The sequence below is a fragment of the Daktulosphaira vitifoliae genome, unplaced genomic scaffold (assembly GCF_025091365.1).
Source record: "Daktulosphaira vitifoliae isolate Bord-2020 unplaced genomic scaffold, ASM2509136v1 Scaffold_3, whole genome shotgun sequence".
NCBI lineage: Eukaryota > Metazoa > Arthropoda > Insecta > Hemiptera > Phylloxeridae > Daktulosphaira > Daktulosphaira vitifoliae.
Genome location: NW_026099574.1, coordinates 32,062,230 through 32,088,103, shown reverse-complemented (window position 1 = coordinate 32,088,103; position 25,874 = coordinate 32,062,230). Strand labels below are relative to the sequence as shown.

Here is a 25,874-nt window from a genome sequence, read left to right as displayed (position 1 = left end):
ATAATACTAAATGATTAATTTAAAGCAAAAATTAATATTATAATTAATTACATTTATTACTGTTATGTGACTGGTACAAATTTAATTATATTTTTTATTTCTAATTCTTTCTCCATAATTGGTATATAGTGCGTCACAATGTTTTTTAATAATAATAAAAAAATAAAACTACCTATTGGATTTTATTTGAAAAAAGTTTAGTAACCTTATTTAAATTCTTACATCCTCACTTTATCTCAAGATGTTGGGTTAGAAAAAATTTCCATTTAAGCATTTTTGAGTTTAGCAAACCTAATAATCTAAGAAATTTAAAACCAATATATACAAGTTTCTAAAAATGTTTAAAAGAAACTGGAATAACAATGTATGAATATATATATAATAACATCAGAAAAAGTTATGTCAATTTGAAGAATAAAAATTTAAAAAATATTGAAAATTAGCGATTTTTAAATTTGTATTTTTTTTTTGGAGATTTCCCCCATTTACGTGGAACAAGTGAAATATTTTCAATTTTTGAGGGTAATGTCTCCGATAAGATATGATATGTAATCTTTTGACATATCGTTGAAAGAAATTGGTTCGGTGAGAGCTGAGAACAAGAGGTAACAGACACAAAAAACATCATAGTAAAATAATACCTTCTCAGCTTCACATCGAAGCTAAATTGAATGATCAATTAGTTGTTCATATATTTTAAGAATAGTGTGTAATATATGGATAGTAATACAATTTAAAATTTTAATTTTTAACTAAAATTTTTTTTTTGTAAATTTTAATCAATTTATGTTTTAAATAACAACCTAATTAATTGTAATAATATTTGTTATAATAAATTTAATAATAAACTATAATAAATATGATACATATTATAAATTAAACATCATTATAGAAAAATATTTTCTCTGAATATTATAAATTTAACATCAATTTATTTATAGCAATTTAAACATTTATAAATAAATGGAACAAAAAGTTTTAATGAAGTTTTACTATATTTTTATAATCTATGAGCTCCTTCAAGTATTTATTAGTATTTATGTATCATTCTCTTTAGTCGGATATAACAAGTCATATTTTTCCATATTAACCATAAAGTTTTCAAGCATCTCTGAAACGAAATAAAATTATAAATTTATTATCATTTCACAAATAGTTGATATTCCCCTCAAAAAATATATAAGTTACCCGGATAAGTCAGCGAACATAAGTTTTAAATATTCCCATGAGAATTCTTTAAAAGTTCAAACAATATTTTTGGATTGTAACATATAAGTATTAAGTACCACATAAAACAAATATATTATTAAAAAACCCAGCACAGTGGGGTCGCGGCATAGTGGGGACGTTGCATAGTTGGGTCCAGTATAGATTTAATCTGACAGTGATTAAAATCACTATCATAAGAAACGCTTCGATGCAAATCTGTAGATAGTGTTTAATTCTAATAAATTGGTGGATAATTACAAAAGCTACATTATCTGCTAGTTTCTTATTAATACCCTGATTAAGATAAAGTATGTCGAATGAAAAAGGGATTATTAAAAAATATTATTTCTCATAAAGAAATTGTGTTGATTCATACACTTTTTAATGAGTTATAACATTATAAAGTTAAAAATGTAACCAACCCAACCCAACATCAACTCCTATTTCCTTAATTATATCCAGATTAGTAATTCTTTTAATTATATAATATATAATTTTTATAATTAATTATTTTCAAATTATTATCGATTTTTAATATGTTAAAAGTAATCATTTTGAACCTACTTCTTTTTGTCCTTTAATAAAAGTTTTAATAGAAAGTTTTAATAAAAATAAAATAAATTTATTACCATAACTTTTAATTCAACTTGCAAGTTTGAAATAGATATTATTAAATAGAAAAAAATGAAATTGGTAGATTATTTCAAAAACAACAATAACACTTATTCCCTTAATTTTACCCCGATTTATAACTATAATATATGAATACATAATAATTACAGTAATTAAATTGAGTATGAAAGTGGTATTCAATAATATAATATTGTAATTTTTACGGAGATATTATAAAAATAAAAAGGAGTTGTATATTCATATACTTTTAATGCGTATACAAATTTAAAGGAATTTATGCAATACTTTTTAATAAAAAAATTTTGTTACTTATGAATAAATACACTAAACAAAAGGAACTTTTATCAGAAAAAAAATATACTTTTCTAAATAAACTTTTCGTGATGTTTTCAAATGTGCAATTAAACTTTTTCTATTACTTCTAAGTTTTAATATTATTACTTATTATTAAAAAATAAGTATTTACATATAAAAAAAAATAATTAAGAACAAAAAAAATTGTATTAAATTAATACTGATTTTGATTTTTAATATGTTAAAGGTAATCATTTTGAACCTACTTTTTATTGTCTTTTAAAGTGAAAGTTTTAATGAAAAATACATTCTCAGTTTCGCATCGAAGCTAAAAAATGAATTTGCTACCATAACTTATAGTTCAACTTGCAAGTATGAAATTAACATTATTAAATAGAAAAAAATGAAATTTTTAAGATTAATATGCAATCTGGAAATTTTATAATTACTAAATTTTACCCCGATTTATAACTATAATATATGAATACATAATAATTACAGTAATTAAATTGAGTATGAAAGTGGTATTCAATAATATAATATTGTAATTTTTACGGAGATATTATAAAAATAAAAAGGAGTTGTATATTCATATACTTTTAATGCGTATACAAATTTAAAGGAATTTATGCAATACTTTTTAATAAAAAAATTTTGTTACTTATGAATAAATACACTAAACAAAAGGAACTTTCATCAGAAAAAAAATATACTTTTCTAAATAAACTTTTCGTGATGTTTTCAAATGTGCAATTAAACTTTTTCTATTACTTCTAAGTTTTAATATTATTACTTATTATTAAAAAATAAGTATTTACATATAAAAAAAAATAATTAAGAACAAAAAAAATTGTATTAAATTAATACTGATTTTGATTTTTAATATGTTAAAGGTAATCATTTTGAACCTATTTTTTATTGTCTTTTAAAGTGAAAGTTTTAATGAAAAATACCTTCTCAGCTTCGCATCGAAGCTAAAAAATGAATTTGTTACCATAACTTATAGTTCAACTTGCAAGTTTGAAATTGACATTATTAAATTGAAAAAAATGAAATTTTTAAGATTAATATGCAATCTGGAAATTTTATAATTACTATTTACAGTACATTTATCAGAAAAATTCGATTTTTTTGCATTTTTATCGTAATAGATAACTGAAATAGGAAGAATAGTAATCATATCCTAATAACTTTTGGTGTTTAAAAAAATTCTGCAATTGAAATATTCAGAACTTAATTAATTTTAATAATTTACTTTAATTAAATGAACCAATCAAACCAAAGTAGTTAAAAATATTTACTCAATTGAGCGTATTATCAAAAATATAATTACAATTGTAAAAATCCATCGTTAAATTCAGGTGAAACTAAAAATCATTTTTTTTTTAAATTTATGATTTATATAGCAACATATTACTAAAAAATTTGGCATATTATAGACTGGTAGTAGTACACACAAATAGAGTTAAAAAATTAATAAATTATAAAGTAAAATTATTGACTTTTGTAGTTGAATACTTTTATCATATCAAATTTAATTCGACAATAAATAATTTAAGAATATTAAAAATTAATGATTTTAATTGTTTGTATGGACAAATCTAGTTAAGCTACTTTTTATTTGAATAAGGAATATTTTTTTGATTTTTAAGAGTAATAACTTAAACTAATCATTAACTTAAATATCATAAACTTAAATGAATCATTTGACGTATCGTTGAAAAAAGTAGGTCTAGTGAGGGTTGGCAAAATAAATCGTAGCCACAAAAAGAACCACATAGTAAAATAATATTAACATGAATATAAATTTCTTCTCACGAGGGGAAACTATAGTGATAGGATCCTTTATATTTATTGAAGTTATTAAATCTAAATGAGATAAATATCAAATGATTTGAAAATTTTATTCAAACTCAAAAAAAAATGCAAAATATTAATTGCCACAGACGGATTTGAACCTCGTACCCTAAGCGTGAAAGATCAAGATGTTACCCATTCGGCAACTGTTCGTTGCTTTTGATGCTCGATAAAATTGGCTATTTAAGCTAACTCAAATTTAAAAATTACTTTTTCGACTTTAAAAAAGTAAAAAAATTTTAATAAGTATAATTTCGTATGTCTTATGAACTTTATTCTATGTCAATTAAATTATATAATATTCTTGAAAGTCAGTGTATTCCCCTAATAAGATATTTTAAAATAAAATAAAATACAAAATTTAAAAAAAAAATTGCATATTTTTGAATACGGTAGCCATTTACGCACAAAAGATAGGTCGTCGGGACAAATTTTTTTTTTTTATTTGATTGTATATAACATAACCTTTGATTTGATATATGTTTAAAGGACGCAGTATTTCCGGAACATTTTCAAAAATTAAGTTGAAAAAGTTATTTTTTGTAAAAAAGTTACTATTTTAAATCCCCCCAGTGAGCAGAATAAGTGTTAGATTTTCAAAAAAAATTATATCAAATGAAAGGGAAATATCTAAGGTTTCAATACAAAAAAATATTATTTTTATTTGTTCATTTTTGAAAAAGTTATGGCAGTTTTAAGTACAAAAAACATCCCGATAAAAGGTAATTTTTATCGCAAACATTACATTTTTTTTTAAATTTTCGACAGCCATTTGCACATAGAAGATAAGATGTCGGGACAAATTTTTTTTTTTCATTTGATAGTATATAACATAACCTTTGATTTGATATATGTTTAAAGGACGCAGTATTTCCGGAACATTTTCAAAAGTTCAGTTGAAAAAGATCTATGTTTTTTACAATATTTTAAGTTTTGAACGCCCCCTATATAAGGGGAAATTGTCCAATTTTAATAAAAAGTATGTCAAATGAAAGATGTACTTATAATGTATTTAGAAAAAAAAAATTTGTGCTGATATATACATTTTTCAAAAAGTTATAGCATTTTTAAGTTGAAAATTTAAAATCGAAAATCGAAAATTTTAACACAAAAATAGTGTTTTTTTAACTACGGCAGCCGTTTAAATGTAGAAAAAAAAGTGTCGGGACAAATTTTTTTTTTTCATTTTATAGCATATAAAATAAGTTTTAATTTGATATATGTTTAAAGGACGCAGTCTTTCCGGAACATTTTCAAAAATTAAGTTGAAAAAATTAGTTTTTGTAAAAAAGTTGCTATTTTAAATCCCCCCTGTGAGCAGAATAAGTGTTAGATTTTCAAAAAAAAATGATATCAAATGAAAGGAAATTACCTAAGGTTTCAATATAAAGAAATATTATTTTGATTAGTTAATATTTGAAAAAGTTATGGGAGTTTTAAGTACAAAAAATTTTAAATTAAAAGGTGATTTTTATCGCAAATATTACATTTTTTTTATAATTTCGACTGCCATTTGCACATAGAAGATAAGGTGTCGGGACAAATTTTTTTTTTTCATTTTATAGTACATAAAATAAGCTTTAATTTGATATATGTTTAAAGGACGCAGTATTTCCGGAACATTTTCAAAAATTAAGTTGAAAAAATTAATTTTTGTAAAAAAGTTGCCATTTTAAATCCCCCCCAATGAGCAGGTTAAGTGATAGATTTTCAAAAAAATGATATCAAATGAAAGGTAAATATCTAAGGTTTTAGTATAAAAAAAAATTATGTTGATTTGTTGATTTTTCAAAAAGTTATGGAAGTTTTAAGAAAAAAAAGTGAAAAAATTTCGAAAATTAGCGATTTTTAAATTTGTAATTTTTTTGGATATTTCCCCCATTTGCGGGGAACGAGGGAATTTTTTTCAATTTTTAAGGGTAATGTCTTCAACTAGATACGATTTGTGATCTTTTGACGTATTTTTGAAAGAAATCGGTCCAGTGAGAGCTGAGAAAAAGTGGCAACAGACATAAAAAAAAAAAAAAAAATAAACACATCATGGTAAAATTAATACCTTCTTAGCTTCGCATCGAAACTAATACACTTTTGTTTAAAAAATGCCAAATTCGTCAAGATTCCCTGACCCGAGGGTTATATTGAAAATTTGAGGAGAAAATTCCTTTAAAAATACATGCTAATTAACCTATGCTACAATAAAGAATAATAGCTTTACAAAACAATAGTTTGAACTGTAACTAACCAGTAATTAATTTATCTAACACAAAAATGTTAGTAATAATTGTTAATATGCAACAATTATAAAATATTTGTTAAAAGTGTGTAATTAAGATTGATTTTAAATCAAAAAATAATAATTGTCCGTAATTTTTATTCATGAATATGATATTTATCATTACTCATTTATAAGTAAATTATGAATCATGAACTTACTCTTGGTCCGCCTACTTACCCGTATCATACCTACAGTCTTAAGCAAGCTAATATAATTAATCCAAGGTTAGTTATATCCCTAATAACACTTTTTTAAAAATGTTTTAATCACATTTTTTAAATTTTTTATCTATTTAATTGTTTTAATTGAAGCCTATGTTACGTATCATAGACTTCAAATTATGTAATCAGAGTCAACTTACGAATTTCAATTATGATCAATAAAAAAATTTGAAAATTTCTTATACAGGGTGATTTTTTTATCATAACCCACTCAATTACTTGCAGAATAATAATAATTTAAACATTTTTTTTTTTATTATCTTTAGTTACACATTATTCTTGAATTTTTAACTATGTAATAATTTTTAAGTTCATCCCTTATGCCTTGGAGGGGGGTCAACTTTGTTTTTTTAAATGGTAACACATATTTTTAATTTAATAAAATGTTTGAGTTTTTAATTTAATAGTAAATGGCATTTGAATTTTTAATATAACTTTATTAGCTTATTAGATATAAACATTTAAAGTTTCAAAATTTTGAGTTAATATACAGGTATAATACACATGGGATTGTAAATACAGGTAGCTAATTGTATTTTTAAGACATTGCTGTCTCAGTCACGGATTGTTTATTATGAATTATGATTATCAGTAGATATATTTTCTGTATTGTCAGTTAGTGTATTTATATACTCATAACATTGTGTCTTACTACAATTGATAATAACAATGCTGTGTACCTGCTAATATCGATGTTATAAAAAACCAATTAGCTACCTGTATTTGTAATCCCTTGTGTATTATACCTGTATATTAATTCAAAAATTTGAAACTTTAAATGATTATATCTAATAAACGAATTAAGTTATATTAAAAATTCAAATGCCATTTACTATTAAATTAAAAACTCAAACATTTTATTAAATTAAAAATATGTGTTACCATTTAAAGAAACATNAACATTTTATTAAATTAAAAATATGTGTTACCATTTAAAAAAACAAAGTTGACCCCCTTCCAAGGCATAAGGGATGAACTTAAAAAGTATTACATAGTTAAAAATTCAAGAATAATGTGTAACTAAAGATAATAATAAAAAAAATGTTTAAATTGTTATTATTCTGCAAGTAATTGAGTGGGTTATGATAAAAAAATCACCCTGTATATTGAATCAAATTGTATAAAAATTCAAACATTTATTAAGTTACTTCTTGTACTTTATTTTTAATATAATGTATAAATGACTATTAAATTAATAAAAACCCTGAATTAATTATAAACTAAATAATTAAACTTTAATTATAAATTATTGATTTTCAATAAATATTATTAAGAAAATTGTTTAAAATAATAATAAAAGAGTATAGATAAAAAACTTCAATACAACCAGTTTAATTGCAAAATATGTTTTAAATATTTTTATGATTTTTAAAAAAATGTATGATAATTACGATGGTAATTGACATGATGTTTGTCCTTTAAATTTTGGGTGATTATAAAGTCATAGATATTATCAAAATCAGGTACATGTTGTATGATTTTACATTCCAAAAGACTTTTTTTTGCATAATCTATTGTGACGGTGCCATCTTTCTTTGTATCACCTTCATATAATTTTTGTCTTAAATTGTCCACATTATTTTTCTTCCAAATATAAAATTTAAAAGCATAATCTTCTATTGCTTTCTTTTCATCACCTATGAAAATACAAAAAAAAAATTTATTTATATAGAATAATAATCTAAATCGCAGAATAAAAGTAGACCATAAAGAAAAACTATTTTCACACCCATAAAATCTAAAATATTATAAAAATTTATTTGAAAGTTCTTTTACAAAATTAGTAGAAACTGCATTGTCGTATTAAGAAAACTAACCAATCCCGGTTCGGAGTTCTCAGACTTTATCCCCCCATCGTTGCCAAGGCCTTCCCCTGGGGCGCTTGCCAGTTGGATTATTAATCAGTATTTTTCGGATTATACTTCACGTGGCTCGCCACACATGACTCACCCTTTCCAGATGCCTGGCTATTAGGAAGCATTTAATATTTGATTTATTACATAGCGATTCTAAGTTGATATTTTTTCTCCTTTCATAATTTCCAGTTAATTCGTTTCATATAATTATTTTACTATGTGGTTATATTTTTGTGTCTGTCATTCAAATTTCTCAGCTCTTACTTGACTAATTTTTTTCAAGGATATGTCAAATTATCATATTTTATATCTAGTTTAAATAGTCCCCTCAAAAACTTACCGACCAAATATTCAAAAAACCCTTAATTTTAAAGATTTAGACAAATATATCAAAATAATGCTACTGTTTAAAACGGTATTTTCAATAAAACTTTTCTACATTTTAAAACTGCTATAACTTCTTTTTGAAAACAATTATTTTATTAGAATTGGAATAGAGTATAATTGACGAAAATATTATTTCGTCGGTATGCTTTTATGACAATCCAATGAAAAATCTAAGTGCAAGGAAGGGTTTAGAAAATACCACATACAAATGTTAAATTTATTTTTGTCATCACCATTTTTGGATATGTTTTGCTACGAATGCGTTCATCAAACTTACATCAAATTTAATTTTTTTTAAATGTACTACAAGATAAAAAAAATTGTGCCGACGATTGTTCTACTATAAGAAGTTGACAACCAAAGCAAAAAAAAAACACAATTTAAAAAAAAAAAATAATAATTTATTCAAGGTATGCATTTTTAAAATTATGTATCTTCAAAAATAATAGGAGTATAGAATTTATTTTTATGCTGAAATACGCAAAATAATTATATAATTGAAGTTAAAAAAAATTTAAGCATCATAGATCAAAATATACATTGCTACATCAAATGTTTTCGCTGATTTAAAATCTGCAATTAAATTTTTTGTATTTTATAATTTTTTGAGATAGTATTTAATTAGCAAAAATGAAGATTTACATTAAAAAAATGAATTTTAAGTTGATATTTATGAACGTTTAAAATTTAAAAAATTTTTTAGCTCAACTGCAAGTTTGAAATTGATATCATTTAATTGGAAATATTGTGAGGATACAAAAAATAGTGTTGTTTAGATTGATACGTGGTTAGGAATTAATATAATTATTATTAACAGTAAATTTATGAGAAAAGCTCAAAATTTCGTTAAAGTAATATTTTTTTTTGTGTTATGATCGAAATAAATGATTACAATAAAAATTATAGTGATCATTTCTATGTAACTCTTCGTATTCAAATATATGCTAAAACTGAAATATTCAGAACTATATTCCGTATAGTTATATCCAATAGTATTCTATAACATACTAATATTCAGAAATATTCCGTGTCTAGTTTTATCTTGGTTTAATCTGGTTATTTGTTGATGGATTTCATTTTAACATTTTTTTGTTTTATGTAAATACTTGTTTTTACTAATTAATAATAATCTCAAAAATTAGAGGTATTAGAAAAAAATCTAATTGCAGATTTGAAATCAGCGCGATAAATTTAAAATACTTTCTCAGTTTTGCTAAAATACATTTTTAATTTTTATGAAAATTTATTGTATACCAGTATATTTATTTATAATTAACAAAAAATTACTTTTTGGAAAGTATTGCATCAAGTCCTTCAATCTTTATACATGTTTGAGATAGATGTATCTCATCTATCTAATAATGTAATATACATTTACCTCATAATTTCTATAATTTCTTTGTAAAAATTACAATATTAAATTGTTAAATATCAATTTCATAGTAAGTATAATTACTAAAATTAGTATTAATTCATATAGTATACTTATAATGAATGAACTACTAATCAGGAATAATTAAGGAAATAGGAGTTGATGTTGCTTTTTGAATAATACATCAATTTTTAAAATCAATGGCTATCGAGAGATTTTCATCGAAGCGTTTCTTATAACAGTGAGTTTACTGTCAGTCGGTCCTAGATTTGTTTCCTCGATGATAATCAAAATATATTGGATTATTTCTAGTCGGTCAGCCATTTGCCGTGTTATGTATTCTTGCGTGAGTTATAGAGTAGCGTATCCACAACCGCTAATGACAGATTTGCCACCTGTTAGTAAGGTACAGCCTTATTCGCTTATGGGATTGGAGTATTCATAGTGTTCGCGCCGTATGCAAACTCGTAGATAGCGCGCGCTTACTTCGTTCTGTCCAATCACCTTCCCCTCATTTCGCGGTTGTTGATCGACATCGGCTGGTTATCACTATCGGTCGACATATGTGTGTAAATGTATTAGAATACAAAAAATTAGGTTAACATTTTGTCTCTTACGAGTTTGTAAAATATTATAGTCACGTTGTAGAGTTCATTGTCGTAAGCTAGTCAGTCATATGATTTATGTGTTATAAATGTGTCTACACTCCGACTCGTGATTCTCAGATGTTCGACACCATTACTACAAGATCTCATACAGCCCACTCATCACTATCAACAACTTTATCTATTCAGCTGAGTATATATTATTTTTAATGTTATTTATTGTTTGTTTTAATTGAGATTAACTATTTTGTTTTATGCCGTTTTGTCGACCATGAGGATTTAAGGCCCACCCCGTAACCCCTTAAATTTAATATACTCTCTAAATACTATCTAATATATGTGGTTAATTGTTATTAATTTATTGTTCACTCTTGTTACTTATTGGATATACCGTTAGCCGTCATATCCTAGGTGACCCACTCCAGCATAAATAATAGCGATTTAAACAGGCTTAAGGTAAAACGACATTCTAGTGCGATGCAGAACTAGCTGTCCCGCGGTCTAGCTGCCTCGTACAAAACATAGGTAAATACCTAAGTTATTAAAAAAAAAAATTATATTGATTTGTTTACTTTTAAATAAGTTATGGCAGTTTTAAGAAAAAAAAATTAAAAGAATGTCAAAATTTAACATTTTATAAATTTGCAATTTTTTTTTGGAGATTTACTGGGAACGAGGGAAATTTTTTCATTTTTTAAAGGCAATTTCTTCGACTAGATACAATTAGTGATATTTTGACATTTATTTCATCAAAATTTGCGAAGCAAGAACTGAGATTGGGTGTTAAAAAATACTTTAAGTAAAACTAAAATCTTCTCAGCTTCGCATCTAAGCTCAAAAGATCAAAAAGTGGGTGCGGGCGGTTTGATCTGAATTAGGTGGAGTCACGAAGATGACTTTCGCGTATATTTGCGGTGAGTCATCGTGCGGTAATTGCTGCACTTTGCACTGTTGCGGAGGCACGCGCTGGTAGTCAGTCAAATTACCATAAACACATAGTAGGGTGACGGCTGAAAAAATGGCACATAACGTGGAACTCCGTGTAACACGAAGCGATGTAGGACCGTGTCGAAGCTAAAAAATAATTATCCAATACCTGAATCAATTATCGTCTGAAGGAACTCTGCACAATTATTTTGTGTGTCTTTATCAAATTTCGATAATTTCACTACAGTTTCAAATGCATCACGAATAGCCTTGTCATCACCACCATTAATAATCAATAACTCTTCTAACAAACTCTTTAAATAATAAGATGCTATGGGACACTCGTCCTGAAAAAATTTCAATTATAAATTAGTTTATGACAATTATTAAAATAATTAATAAATAATTATTAAGTTAACATATAAAAACAGTAGCACAGTTTGAATGTGGCATAATTGGGTTAATTTTAAATAATATCTGACAGTGAATAAAATCACTATCATAAGAAACGCCTCAATTCAAATCTGTAGATAATGTTTAATTATAAGGAATTGATGGATAATTACAAAACATCAACTTCTATTTTCTTAATTATATCCAGATTAGTAATTCTTAAATTCAAAAATATAATATATGAATAAATATTTATTTTAGCAATTAGGTATAATATGAAATTGATATTTTATAATTTAGTAAAGTAATTTTTACGGAGAATTTTTTAAAAATAACTAAGTAGTTATTATTTTTATGTCAAACGTATATAAAAGTTTTTTTTTAACTTCTATGCGAAGCTGAGAAAGTATTAATTTTACTATGATGTGTTTTCTTTTGTATCTGTTACCACTTTTTCTCAGCTCTCATTAAACCGATTTCTTTCAATGATACGTCAAACGATCACAAATCGTATCTAGTCGAAGACATTACCCTCAAAAATTGAAAAAAATTCCCTCGTTCCCTGTAAATGGGGGAAACCTCCAAAAAAATTACAAATTTTAAAATCGCTAATTCCGAAAATTTTTTCAATATTTTTATTTAAAACTGCCATAACTTTTTTAAAAATGAACATATTAATATAATTTTTTTTTATATAGATGCATTACCATTCATTTGGTATATTTTTTTTATAAATTTAACCCTTAACCTGCCCACAAGGGGAGATTTAAAATGACAACTTTTTCACAAAAAATTAACTTTTTAAACTTAACTTTTGTAAATGTTCCGGAAGGTCTGACACTTTTATATATATAACTTAAATTAAAGCTAATGTATTATATGTTTGAACAGAGCGCCCAGTTATAATGTGCGGGTTAGTTCACGTCCGGTTGGGTTGTCTAATTATGCCGGAGAAAGAAATAGGGAGTGGACTGTATATAAGAGGATGGTACTTACACTATATAAAATAATAAGAATTACAAGACAAGGAATTATATATTAAAGTAACAAAATATATATAAACTATCATAGAATTGTGGATTGGGGGGGGTCACTTAATACTAAACTGGCCAACAAGGCATCTCTGAACAAAATAGATAAAATATAATATGATAATTATAAACAAATAAAACTTAACTGTGTAACGTACAATAGATGAAAGATGACTGATGACGGTGATAAATGAACAGTTGGAATACTTTACATTAAAATGTTGAAGACTACAAGGGTAGTCGATACAAACGGAGGCACTTGTTATGTACACGAAGGGCACACAATGGCATAGACTGGTATAGCAATTCTAAACCCACGACGAATCACCAGGGTGGTTAAGCCATTAAAGCGACTATGAGCTTGGTGCACTATAGAACCACGTAGCAAGGGCTAGCAATGGTGGAGAGAACGCAAAATTCACAAAAGGGACCGATAATAGTTCGGCGAGACACAATAATCACGTATTTCAAAAACTGTGAAGCCCTGCTTAGGGTGCGTTTTTCAAATCTATACCAAATTAAAGCTTTTTAAGAGTACTTTATGATGAAAAATAGGTATACTTGAGACAATAAGCTTTCTTTTTTTATGCTTTTTATGTAAATCCATGCATGTAAAATTATTTTTCAACTTCAGTCTCCCTAAATTCAAATTTAATTTCTGATTTACACAAAAATTTCAACTTTATATTTTTAATGATAAAGCAAATTTATTTAAATAGCTTGTAAATAATGATCTAAATAAGAAAATTCCTTTTTTAATAAATTTAGATCTTCAGCTGTTATTACATCTTGAAACATTGAGTGGAGCACAGTAGAGTGATTTTAATGATAAAAATAACATAACCCACACTTCACTCCCACTCTATATTTAAAAATAGTTATAACTTCCGAAATAATTTATTAAATATTGTTATCAACTAATCATTGACTTGTTTCGTCATTTCTATTTTATAATCTAATTAAATATGTTTGTTGCACATTAAAAAACTGTCGGCGAACATAGAGACAGGTAGCCCGGACTGGTTGACAAGCTATCTTACATAAGCTGGAGGGGATCATGGCTACCTTCCGAGCAGAATAGATCATAAGGGTGTCCTGTAATTTCTCAACTGACCAGTCACAAGAACCAAGACGACAAAAGAAGACGTATAGTCTTAGTATAGAAAAATAACTTTTTTCTTTAGTTCTTTAATTTCTTTGTGTAAAAATTAATTTTTTCCAAATAAAGCAAATCATAATTGGTCTTGATTATTTACAACAAGTAAACTTTTTTTTATTTTGTTGCATAAAATATATTTGTCTGCAATAGACGACATTATATATAACACAATAATATTGATTAATTGTCAATACGATTACATTTAGAACAATTCTAAGTAAAAACTATCTGCACGAGTACTTGCGCGCAACTGCGATAGACATAATTCACGTAACCGAAAATAAGTAATTATCTATTGGTGTCATTACCCCGTGGCGTGCCCTAACCGTATCTTAACCTTCATTTTCGTCTTCTAAATGATGCTGTCGGCGCACTACGGAGGTCAATATACGTATAGGGCACTAGTATAAGGTAAGTCCCCTATTGATAAGTATCGTCGGTACTCTGCGGATATCACGACACGTTTAAAGACACTGTTGCAAGGCAAATGATCTGTCGTACTTTTAGTAAGTGTTGTCAGTGCACTGCGGACATTGATGTACTTCTAGGGCACTCGTGTAAGGTGAGTGCCCTACTGTTATGTGCCGCCGGTACTTTGTGCATACCACAACATGTTGAGGGCTATTTGCGCAATATTCACAGATTGAGCTACAAGACGTAACGCAAATAGTATTACTTGTTTAACTAGCCAAGGCTACTCATGCAGTTAGGTTATAACAACATTTGTTACATTTTACACACTGTTTATATTATGGTGTGATAAGAATCCATTCAGGATTTCAACAAAAACAAAAATTTATAACGTATAACGTGTATAAGGAATAAATTAAAAAATATTTAATAATTAAAAAAAATCGAGTAGTATAGGAAGATAAAAATTACCAAAAAGCATTTTTTAACATAATTATTATATTAAACAAATCGAGAGGGTAATAATTAAAAGAATCTCTGGCACGGAGTTTTTATGTGAATTTGAATCATATCCAAATCGATAAAAATTAAATGTCCAAGTATATTATATTATACAAACAGATTATCAATGATTATTTAATTTTTAGAATCATCCCCTAAAAATTTTAGGAGTGATTTTATATTTGGAAACAAACACATTTAATTAGTCAATAAAAACTATTGTACCAGTACTCCAAAAGATATTAGCATTTTTAAACCTTTACGGAAGAATAGCTAAAGCCAAGAAATATCTAATAATAAATATTGACATATACACATTTCACCACCAGTATATAATTTAAAATTGTAATAACTTCTGAAGTACTGGTCCAAAAATTGTTATGGAGCAGTCTTTTTTTTATGTAATAACCCACTGTGCAATTTAAGTTATAAAATGTTGCTATTATGTTGGTTTTTGATTACTAAAAAACAATACCAAGTACCATTAATACAACATCGTATGATTGTTTTGTTGAAATAATGTTTTATTATTATGGTAACATTCTTTACACCGATTAACAGAATGTTAAATTCAGGTAATTCATTGGGTAATTTTGATTTTTTCATGATAGACCAACTAGGTTACAAACTCTTATAAATGCTAAATTAAAAAATTGATTAATAACTTATGTTACACAATAATATTTGTACTTATAGTTAATGTATTATATGTTGTGTTATTATTAAGTTGAGAATTTAAGCTTAAATTTATTAATTTAATGTTTTCTTTTTTTTTAATTGTACGTTTTTTATTATAATTAATAATACTGTATTTTGCTCTTTTGGGCGTTTATCTTTAATAAATAATATATCTTTAATAAATTATTTAAATAACAAAAGTCCTGTGTGTATGAAATATTACAAAAACACATTTATTCAATGTTTTTTCTAACTGTATTTTTCTGTTGTCCCAAATTACAATGACGCATATTGATGATAAAATTATACATAAAGTTTGTGGTTAGCTAGTTAAATACGTATGATACCACTTCAAAAAAATAAGTTGACATTCCTATAGCTTAATAATTACTTTAAAAACAATCAAGTGGAAAATGTTAAAATGAATTATTTTGTATAGGTACTAAAGCTATTATACAATTATTATAAGTATATAAAATATTAATAATAATTATAAATATTTGTTTTACCTCATTGTTATTGACTTCACTAGGATTACTCTACAAAACATTTATGTTGTTTTTATTACAATTATTATCTTAAATTGCAAAATATTTTAGATATTAAAAAAATAATAATCGTGTAAAATAATAATGTTTATAAATACTTATTATACCTCATTATTAGAAGTTGAACCACCTGAGCTTGGCATTCCTGTTGAAAACTTCGGTATGATAATTAAATTAATAAAACCAAGTAAAATTCCAAAACAAAAGTAGAAACGCATTTTTAATTACGATTATAACGGCAAAAAGTCAAATTTAATTAACATTTAAAAATATGCTGTACATTTATAATAACTGTTAATAGATTATTACAGGGAAATTTTATTCATTTTAATTTTATTTATTTTAAACATGCCAACTGTTTTAAAAAAATCACTGACATATATTTAATATTTAAGTAACTGTATAATTTATCATAAATTAAATATGTTTCAAATGTTTTTCGTTATTTTTTATATTAGTTGGTATTTACAATTTATCATAATAGTAAAAGATTATAGAATACAATGCTATTATTAAGACTAAAACAAATGATAATAAATCAATATGTTCATCGTCTATTTTAATATTATATTTTTCAAAATTTTAATGAATAATTCAACTTAAGTATTGATAGAAAAAAATTAATTTCTATTTTTGAAAAAAATGTACGATAATGAAAGAGATGTGTCATTGTGTTAAACATAAATAATTATTACAATTTTAAACTAAGATTTAAAATGATTAATAATATATATTTTTAAATTTTCAGATAATAATTTATAATTTTATCAAGCATATGATTTTTCATTAAAATCTTTTAGCTTCGATGCGAAGTGGAGAAGGTATTAATTTTACTATGATGTGTTTTTTTTTATTTTTTTTTTTTATGCCCGTTGCCACTTTTTCTCAGCTCTCACTGGATCGATTTCTTTCAAAAATACGTCAAAAGATCACAAATCGTATTTAGTTGAAGACATTGNTTTAACAATACGTCAAAAGATCACAAATTGTATCTAGTTGAAGACATTACCCTTAAAAATTTAAAAATTTTCCCTCGTTCCCCGCAAATGGGGGAAATATCCAAAAAATTACAAATTTAAAAATCGCTAATTTTCGAAATTTTTTCAATTTTTTTTACTAAAAACTGCCGTAACTTTTTGAAAAATCAACAAATCAACATAATTTTTTTTTATACTAAAACCTTAGATATCTACCTTTCATTTGACATCAGTTTTTTGAAAATCTATCACTTAACCTGTTCATTGGAGGGTATTTAAAATGGCAACTGTTTTACAAAAAATAACTTTTTCAACTTATTTTTTGAAAATGTACCGGAAATACTGCGTCCTTTAAACATATATAAAATTAAAGCTTATTTTATGTACTATAAAATGAAAAAAAAAAATTTGTCCTGACACTTTTTCTTCTACATTTAAACAGCTGCCGTAGTTAAAAAAACACTATTTTTGTGTTAAAATTTTCGATTTTAAATTTTCAACTTAAAAATGCTATAACTTTTTGAAAAATGTATATATCAGCACAAATTTTTTTTTTCTAAATACATTATAAGTACATCTTTCATTTGACATACTTTTTATTAAAATTGGACAATTTCCCCTTATATTCCAAAACTTGAAATATTGTAAAAAACATAGATCTTTTTCAACTTAATTTTTGAAAATGTTCCGGAAATACTGAGTCCTTTAAACAAATATCAAATTAAAGCTTATTTTATGTTATATAAAGTGAAAAAAAATTTGTCCCGACGACCTATCTTCTATGCGCAAATGGCTACCATATTCAAAAATATGCTATTTTAACAATTTTTTTTTTTAATTAAACACTATCTACAGATTTGCATCGAAGCGTTTTTTATTATAGTTATTTTAATCACTGTCAGATATCATTTATACTAAACCCAACTATGCCACGACCCCACTGTACCGCCACCTCACTGTGCTAAGTTTTTTTTTTTTTTTTAATTTTTATTTTAAATGGGGTAGCAGTATAAATTGACACTTGAGACATGATGAATTATTGGATTTAAAAATATATAGTAGTGTTTGCGAATTTTTTTGGAAATATTTTTGAATGAATTAACCAAACGTTGACAAATTTCTTAAAAATAATTCAGATTAATGTACACAATTATTTAAAAACGCATATTTATATTGTAAGCATTTCAAATAATACTTATATTAATCAAATTTAATTGACATATTATAAATGTTAAACGTTATAATTATTATTCATAGATTATTGCAAATTAATTACTTTTGTTGATTCTCAAATGAAATATATAATTTGACACGATTTGCGTCGCAAAAATGTGGTCGACACTGGTTTTGAGGGTAGAGACCCGTGGGCTGTTTATTAAATGAGCGACAACAGGTTACTTAAACAAAAAAATAAAACAAACCGAATAGATGAACATAATAATAATAATAAAATAATCTTCGCATAATATCGCGGCACTTTCGCTGGCGTCGACGACGCGATGTCCGGCGTGATCCTTGGGCGACAAAAGGTTAGCAGCGTTGTAGGCGATGATGAGCGGGTGCGGATCGGTTGATCGACGTTGTCGTTTTCACAACGGGAAGAAGATTCCCGTATCATTTGCGGCGGGTCGTCGTCGGTCGTGCGGTATTTGCTGGACTTAGCACCGTAGCGTATGGCACGCGGTGTTGGTCAGTCAAATACTCATAGTAGGGCGACGGCTGATAAAGGTGGCACTAGTCGTGGGGCATCGTGTATAACGAAGCGACGCGGGTTGTGTCAAATTGTAGAAAAATATCAATTGTTGCGATTTTTTTATGAAATTATTTTTGAATATATTAACAAAATAATTACAAATATCACGGAAATAATGTTAATGATCCCTTACGATTTTTTCTAATCACACTTATCCTTTTTGTATAATATAAAGTTGTTGTTTTATACATTATAAGTTTATAAATTCCAATAATGTTCACTATTTGGACCGTGTTTAATAACTGGACTAGTTATTTTAGTAAAAATATTACATTTGAATAAATAATCCAAATTATAAATTAATATACTTTTTCCTTTTCTTATTTTTACTATTTTTACGATTATTTCTAAGCAAAGGTTTAATTTTAAATAAATATTAGGCATTTTTGATCAATTCTCATATCATTAATGGACATAAATAAAATATTAAATAGTCTTAAAATATAAAATGAAACATATGTACAACATTTTCCAATATTTTAAAATAATTACACATTTAGTTAGCTATAATGTTTTGTCGTAAATCAAAAAATCTTCTTGTATATTTTACTAATATACTTCAAGAAGTTGAATATAACATTCAAATAGATTACATTCATACAAATCTATCAATGCATATGGTTCGGTTAACTACAATATATTAACAAACAAGTTTACAAAATTTTGGTATACGTGATTATTAACTATTTTTGATTAGGTAATTTTCGATAGGTAGGAAGAAACAAGTGCTAATTCCAATAGTCTTTCGTCTCTCATTAATACTTGTGGTAATCCAATGGAAAGAAGTATATATAATGTATTTAGAAAAAAAAATTTGTGTTGATACATTTTTCGAAAAGTTATAGCAATTTAAAGTTGAAAATTTAAAATCGAAATTTTTTTAGTATTTTAGCATTTTTTAACTACGGCAAGCGTTTTCATGTATAAGATAAGATTCGGGACAGTTTTTTTTTTTTCATTTTATAGTACATGAAATAAATTTTTATTTAATATATGTTTAAAGAAAGCAGTATTTCCTGAACATTTTCAAAAATTAAGTGGAAAAAGTTAGTTTTTGTAAAAAAAGTTGCTATTTTAAATTCCCCCCAAAGAGCAGGTATAAGGTTTCAGTCAAACCAGAGGGCCTACTAATTACCCACTGCCCAGGGGGAACACTGGACAGTGACCTAGTAGCTGCGCCAATCAAGATAATACTTGTTGACGGAACTACTAGGTTTTGACAAAAAAAAACAAATATTAATAAAAATGAGGAAAAAAAAACATGCCATGTATAATATAATAACATTTTTCTTTTAATTATTGAAGATTTCTAATATATATATAATGGGGTTATTATCTTTAACAATAATATTATCTAATAATAATAATAACATGTTTTTGTGTTATCACACTTTACACTTTCTTATCATCTTATATAGATAGAAAATACTTTCTCTACATATATATGTAAAGAAAGTATTGATTTGAATGTATTGATAAATATAATATAACAGAACACTCAGTAACAGGTTTTACCCCAAAGTACCTACTAGATGGGACTAATACAAATATGCTACCCGAAGAACTTAAAGAACATAAAAATGCAGAAGATTGGAAGAAAGATAGAAAAATAGCTTTAGATAACACTATAAAATCACATGAATATAACAAAAAACTATTTAATAAAAACAGAAAAGAAAATGAATTCAATACAGGCGATTTTGTATACATTGAAAATGGAAATAAATTAAACAGGAAAAAATTGGATGAACTCAGGATTGGACCTTTCAAAATAATAGAGAAAATATCAAATACCATATTTAAAATTAAAACAGGAAAAAGGAATGAAGAAATAGGACTATTCCACATTACAAAATTATTACCAAAATAATCAAGAGCTAATAAAAATTCTCATAAGAATTTTCACAGTGGGAGGGGGATATGTAAAGAAAGTATTTTCTATCTATATAAGATGATAAGAAAGTGTAAAGTGTGATAACACAAAAACATGTTAATTAAAACAAATCATTGTTAAAAATTATTAATTATGCAAACTACTTTCTTTGTAAATTTTAAATAATACTAAAGATTATAATAATAAACTTAATCTGTTGTTTCTTTGTTTTACAGGTAATGTAGTAATACTAATTTAAATAAAATTTGTTATTAATAAATAACCTTGTTTTACAGAGAAACCAGTTGTTATTATTATTATTAGAAAATATTACTGTTAAAGATAATAACCCCATTATATATATATATATATATATATATATATATATTCATAAAGGAAAAATAAAAAAGGAAGAAAAAGAGCGGTGCTAGATACACAAAATTAAAAAGGATGTTTCAGGAGTGACGGTCCACCACCGGCCATAGTTGTGTCTCACATCATCATCATCATCTCGACGTTTATTTTAACAAAAAAAATTCACAGCCTGATTGACACCAAAGTAGACGGCAGGTCGACTCGACGTTTATTTTATCAAAAAAAACGAAGGACAAAAAAAAATAAATGTAAAAATAAACGTGGTTTTTACAATAAAAAATGATATAGAAAACACGACTTGTCGCCTTGGTCGTTTGGTTGAGAAAAAAAAAATCTGTTGTAGCGGCATTTGTGTAGTGGTCGGTGATCGTGATGCCGGGTGGTGGTGGTACCAACTTTGACACGTCCATTGGGGGGAAATACAACAATATGGGTATAGGTGCATAGTGTACGGTCAGCTGATGACGATAGGATGACAGATATCGGAACGGTTGACAAGTGGAGGTTATCATATACAAAATTATTAAAATACTTTACACCAACTGCACATACATCTAATTGATAAGATTTATATATTAAAAAAAAACTTGTATAAATTCTGCAACATTACAGAACCCCCCAAATAGATTAAACTATTGAAAATAGGGTGATCTATTTCAAAGGAATGGTGAAAGAATTTGTACAATACTTTAGGGAAAAAGAGTATATAAGAATCTTTTGTTAAGACGTGAAGAAAAACAAGCATGTTATAATATATCATAATTTCAATTAGAGAAAATTAATAAAACAGTTTATAAAAAAAAAACAATGGGGAAATGGTGTCTTGAGGGTCTCAAATTCGCGAAACGCATGGGTTATGGGTAGTTGGCATGTCACCGCCCAGACGTTGTTTCGGCAAAGCAGCGTACTACAACCCCTGGGACGTTACCATGCCACCATAACCACACACGGGGAAATGAGTCTCAAGAATGGGGGGTAATTAATATCCAATAAGATGAAACAAAAATGTGCATCAACACATTAAGCAATATGTTTTAACAAAAGAAAAATCATTATAACATTATGAAGACTCATATGGAATTTTAGAAAGAGAAGGAATATACTTTTTTAGATGGACTATGTTATGGGTTCCTCTAGGGACATTTTCAAATGGATCAATAAGAGAATAAGCATTGTAGGACTTAGTAGAGGAAATTTTATAAGGACCTTCATATAAAAGGAAAAATTTGGAAATCTTTTTGTCAAGAGCATTACTTAATTTATTTGTACGAACAAGAACGAGCTCATTAATTTTGAAAGGATGGGGTTTAATTTTTTATCATGTTTAAGTTTACGGGATTGAGCTTTAGTTAATTGGCNTTGCGGGACTGAGCTTTAGTTAATTGGACTTCATTAGCTAAGATTAATTTTTTGTGGTATTGTTCAGAGACATCATTAGGAGGATATTCAATATGTGGAGAAGCAGGATTAGGAATGTCATTATTGAGGAAAAGTTCTGAGGGGGAATGAAAGGTTGATTCATGACGAACATTATTCAATACCCATTCTATGTAGGGAACATACTGAGGCCAGGTGTTATGTCGCTCATTGCAGTAGGTTCTAAAAAGACACCCAAGCTCACGCATGACACGTTCAGCAGGGTTTGATTGTGGATGGTAGACACTAGTATGCCCGACTTGAATTTTATACTTTTTTAGAGTTTGTTGCCCNTGAATTGTATACTTTTTTAGAGTTTGTTGCCAATGTTTACTTATGAACTGTCTACCGTGGTCGGAGACCAAGCTTAAAGGAATGCCATATTGAGGGAAATAATATTGAGTTAATTTGTTTGTACAGGCTTTAGAAGTAGCTTTCGAAGACGANCTTATGAACTGTCTACCGTGGTCGGAGACCAAGCTTAAAGGAATGCCATATTGAGGGAAATAATATTGAGTTAATTTGCTTGTACAGGCTTTAGCAGTAGCTTTACGAAGAGGGAATAATTTAACAAAACGAGAAAAGTTATCCAGTACTACAAAAATATATTGTAGACCATAAATACCTACGGGGAGGGGACCATAAAAATCTACTAATAATTTATCTAAAGGTTTTTGGGAAATGATATGTTGCATAGGACCAGCCATTAAAGAAGTATTAATTTTGCATTTTTGACCAATGTCACAGGATCTAACTATAGAACGGATAATTTTATGAAAGGAAGGAAAATAACAAATTTGTTTAAGGGAGTGGATAGTTTTTAAAGGACCTACATGACCAAAATAGTCATGGAAAGCAATGACAATTTCATGAATTAAATGTTTAGGGAGAAAAAGAGACCAAGTATTAATAAATTTTGATTTACGAATAAATAAAAGGTTATTGTGGATTTTATAAAAAGAATGCCAAGATTGAATAGAGTTGTTAGAGGACAATAGAGTTAAAATATTACAAATGTGAGGATCTAGAGATTGTTCATTAAACATATTTTTATAAAAAAACTGGATTTTAAGAGGAAGGGCTGGGGGAATGTCGAGCTTAAAAATATTTTCAGGAAGTATAGAAGGGTCGGGGGGAATAGGTTCTTTAAAATCAAAATGCATTATAGCGGGAAGATCTAAAGGAGTTTGGTCATCACGACCTAAGGGATGACGGGAGAGAGTATCAAGGGGATTTTCTTTTCCAGGGCAATAAAAAATTTTATGGTCAAACTCTTGTTAAACAAGAGTCCAACGGGTAAGACGGGCGTTTTTTAATTTACAAGAAAATAAGAAAGTGAGAGCTTTATGGTCAGTATACAAATTAATTGGATACCCAAGAATATAAACTTTAAATTTTTGACAAGCAAACAGAATGGCTAATAACTCAAGTTCGGTTACAAAATAGTTACGTTCTGAACCACAAAGTGAACGACTAGCAAAAGAAATGGTATGACGTTGTTGGTCATCACCTATTTGGAATAATTCCGCACTTAAACCTATAAGGGAGGCGTCGATTTGGATACAAAAAGGAAGGTTAAAATAAGGTGCGTCAGAGCGACTTGATTACAAAAAGCATTTTTAATTTTATTAAAGGAGGATTTTTCTTTATCTTTAAAGGACCAGGGGACATTTTTCTTAAGGAGGTGAGAGAGAGAATTTAAAAGTTGAGAATGACTTTGTGAGAATTTACGGTAGAAGTTACAAAAACCAAAGAATGATTGAAGATCTTTTCTGTTGTGGGGTTCAGGAAAATTTTTAAGAGCTACTACTTTTTCAGGGTTCATTATGGTACCACTGGAAGAAACAAAGTGGCCAAGAAATTTAATTTGAGTTTTGAAAAAATGACATTTTTTAAATTTTTAAAAAAAAAACTTGTATAAATTCTGCAACATTACACAGGTTAAGTGTTAGATTTTCAAAAAAATGATATCAAATGAAAAAGAAATATCTAAGGTTTCAATATAAAAGATAATTATGTTGATTTGTTAAAAATTGTTTGTTTATTTTGAAAAAGTAATGGTAGTTTTAAGAAAAAAAATTGAAAAATAATGATGAAATTTACAGATTTTAAGGAGTTTTATGGGAAATGAGTGAAATTTTTTCAATTTTTAAAAGTATTGTCCTCCACTAGACACGATTTGTGATCTTTTAACGTAGCGTTGAAAGAAATCGGTTTGGCGAGAGCTGAGAAAAAGTAGTAACAGACATAAAAAAATAAACAAAAATAAAAAACATACCATAGTAAATTAATACCTTGTCAGCTTCACATCGAAGCTAAAAGAAAGAACACTATAATATCTCCATATATGAGCCTATAGATTTGTAAATGAACTCTAATATTATCCTACAATTTTTTGTTTATCTTTTCGCTTTCCTCTTATAATTTGTTTATACCCACCACTAAAGAGAATACATATTGTATTTATATGTATTTATGTGGGAATTACAACATGTAACCACAGGAACAAAGCAAAGACACAATACTATTTTTTAATACATATATATATATATTCACATTCAGAAGCCCTATTAAATATTAACAAAACAAAAATAACATATAAATGAATAATGTACATTTAACATAGAAACACATCTTAGCCGACTCACGACTTAATTTAATTTTCCCTCCTTATAATACTATATGATAACACTATCTACCTCTAGACCCTGGAATTGGTGCCATCTAGACAGCAATGGTACCCACATTTATATTTATTTATTCAAACATAATATTTTTACTAAAATATAAAAATTAACAATAGTTGATAATTTTCTGCAATTATTTATTTTATTTGAAAATCAATACAAGTAATTTATTTGTTGTTTATGCGTTTTTGACTTAATAATAGTGCTATATTCTATAATCTATACTATTATGATAAAATGTAAATACCAACTAATATCAAAAAATAACGAAAAACATTTTAATGATAAATTATATAGCTAGTAAATATTAAATTCATATCTGTACATTTTTTTAACTTCGATATTTTTCTATTACATTTTATTTAATTTGAGAATCAATAAAAGTAATTTATTTGCGATAATCTATGAATAATATTAAAACGTACAATATATGTAA

General features: G+C 26.6%; 2 protein-coding genes across 4 annotated transcripts in view; both read right to left on the bottom strand.

The window, feature by feature from the left end:
• Positions 1 to 811: 811 nt before the first annotated feature.
• On the bottom strand, positions 812 to 16,661 carry LOC126901749 (uncharacterized). Of its 2 annotated transcripts, XM_050678490.1 has the most exons (5): positions 16,465 to 16,658; positions 16,319 to 16,348; positions 11,806 to 11,983; positions 7,881 to 8,126; positions 812 to 1,111 (listed from the first exon to the last, which is right to left on the bottom strand). In XM_050678490.1, the coding sequence occupies exons 1-5, from the start codon at positions 16,573 to 16,575 to the stop codon at positions 1,038 to 1,040; spliced, it is 639 nt and encodes a 212-aa protein (XP_050534447.1). In that variant the 5' UTR covers positions 16,576 to 16,658; the 3' UTR covers positions 812 to 1,037. The 2 variants fall into 2 exon arrangements, with proteins under 2 accessions (XP_050534447.1, XP_050534448.1); XM_050678491.1 differs by lacking the exon at positions 16,319 to 16,348 and having other exon boundaries at positions 16,465 to 16,661.
• An 847-nt stretch (positions 16,662 to 17,508) lies between these two features.
• The window catches only part of LOC126901746 (protein PFC0760c-like), a 55,959-nt gene continuing 47,593 nt past the window's right edge, over positions 17,509 to 25,874 (bottom strand). Inside the window, exons 6-7 of one of the 2 annotated variants that reach the window (XM_050678485.1) lie at positions 17,928 to 18,037; positions 17,509 to 17,683 (exon numbers count right to left, since the gene is read on the bottom strand). In XM_050678485.1, the coding sequence (XP_050534442.1) occupies positions 18,004 to 18,037 (34 nt within the window). In that variant the 3' untranslated portion in view covers positions 17,509 to 17,683; positions 17,928 to 18,003. Of the gene's footprint in view, positions 17,684 to 17,927; positions 18,038 to 25,874 lie in introns of those variants that run through there. The other variant, XM_050678486.1, reaches the window with a different exon arrangement.

Coding starts and splice junctions, on each gene's coding strand:
- LOC126901749 (XM_050678490.1), bottom strand. CDS start 16,575: ATGCGTTTCTACTTTTGTTTTGGAATTTTACTTGGTTTTATTAATTTA. Junction 11,984..16,318: donor GTGAAGTCAATAACAATGAG/GTAAAACAAATA, acceptor AAATTTTTTCAG/GACGAGTGTCCCATAGCATC. Junction 1,112..7,880: donor ACATCATGTCAATTACCATC/GTAATTATCATA, acceptor ATTTCGTTTCAG/AGATGCTTGAAAACTTTATG.